Source organism: Sinocyclocheilus anshuiensis, unplaced genomic scaffold, assembly GCF_001515605.1.
Source record: "Sinocyclocheilus anshuiensis isolate Anshui unplaced genomic scaffold, SAMN03320099.WGS_v1.1 scaffold482, whole genome shotgun sequence".
NCBI lineage: Eukaryota > Metazoa > Chordata > Actinopteri > Cypriniformes > Cyprinidae > Sinocyclocheilus > Sinocyclocheilus anshuiensis.
In genome coordinates, this window is record NW_015547676.1 from 653974 (window position 1) to 654769 (window position 796).

Below are 796 nucleotides of genomic sequence, written 5' to 3' on the forward strand. Positions count from 1 at the left end.
CAACTTTTAATTTGCACTGTGCAAACAATATCTCAGTCTGATCATGGACTCCTAATATGGACTCAGAATCATGATTTCCTTATTATCAACCAGTGATGACGAGGACGTTAATCGCAAAGTAGTTGGGAATCCATCCAAATCCTTGCATACAAAATCCCACGACGGGGCAGGAATCCAGGCAAACGTGGAAGACGTGAAGTGCTTGAACATGGCTTTTGACAACACCTCATTTCGCCTGGCTTGTTTGTTCCCGAGTAGAAAATAACCAAGAGTTTTCAAGCCAATAATCACACAGCAGGTCAATAAAAACGTCTTTCCTTCATCGTGAGTTCATGAGGGCCACTGTGCTCTCCGGTTGCCCTCGGACCAGCTCAGAGAAGAACTCCAGCGCCAGCCGCACGTGGATAGGCACAAACACATAGGAGGTGTAAATGACCATGGCCACCATAGTGAAGAGGAGCGTGTTGAAGATGGACTGCTCCCACGGCTCCAGCACATAGATGCCTGTGATGAGCAGGTACTGATAGTACAGCCAGCCCATAAACTCTCTCATGTTCTTCATATCCATGCGGAGGACCGACACAGCCGCACTACGAGCTGCTGGGGAAGACAACAGGGTGAGGCGCTTCCTTACATACTGACAGAGCACAATAGACACAACCTCTATTGTGGTGCTTAGGAGTGGTATATGTCTTTAAAGGACCTGTCGAACAATGCCACATGAAGTTATGACGTGAATGAGTGACTCTGGAGCATTCAGATGGCTTGTGTATTCCATTATTTATTTTTAGGGCCG

At 47.1% G+C, this 796-nt stretch overlaps 1 protein-coding gene across 1 annotated transcript; it reads right to left on the reverse strand.

The window, feature by feature from the left end:
* Positions 1-315: 315 nt before the first annotated feature.
* sptssb (serine palmitoyltransferase, small subunit B) lies at positions 316-573 on the reverse strand. Its single transcript, XM_016505503.1, has one exon. The coding sequence runs from the start codon at positions 566-568 to the stop codon at positions 320-322; it is 249 nt and encodes an 82-aa protein (XP_016360989.1). The 5' UTR covers positions 569-573; the 3' UTR covers positions 316-319.
* Positions 574-796: the final 223 nt, after the last annotated feature.

Coding starts and splice junctions, on each gene's coding strand:
- sptssb (XM_016505503.1), bottom strand. CDS start 568: ATGGATATGAAGAACATGAGAGAGTTTATGGGCTGGCTGTACTATCAG.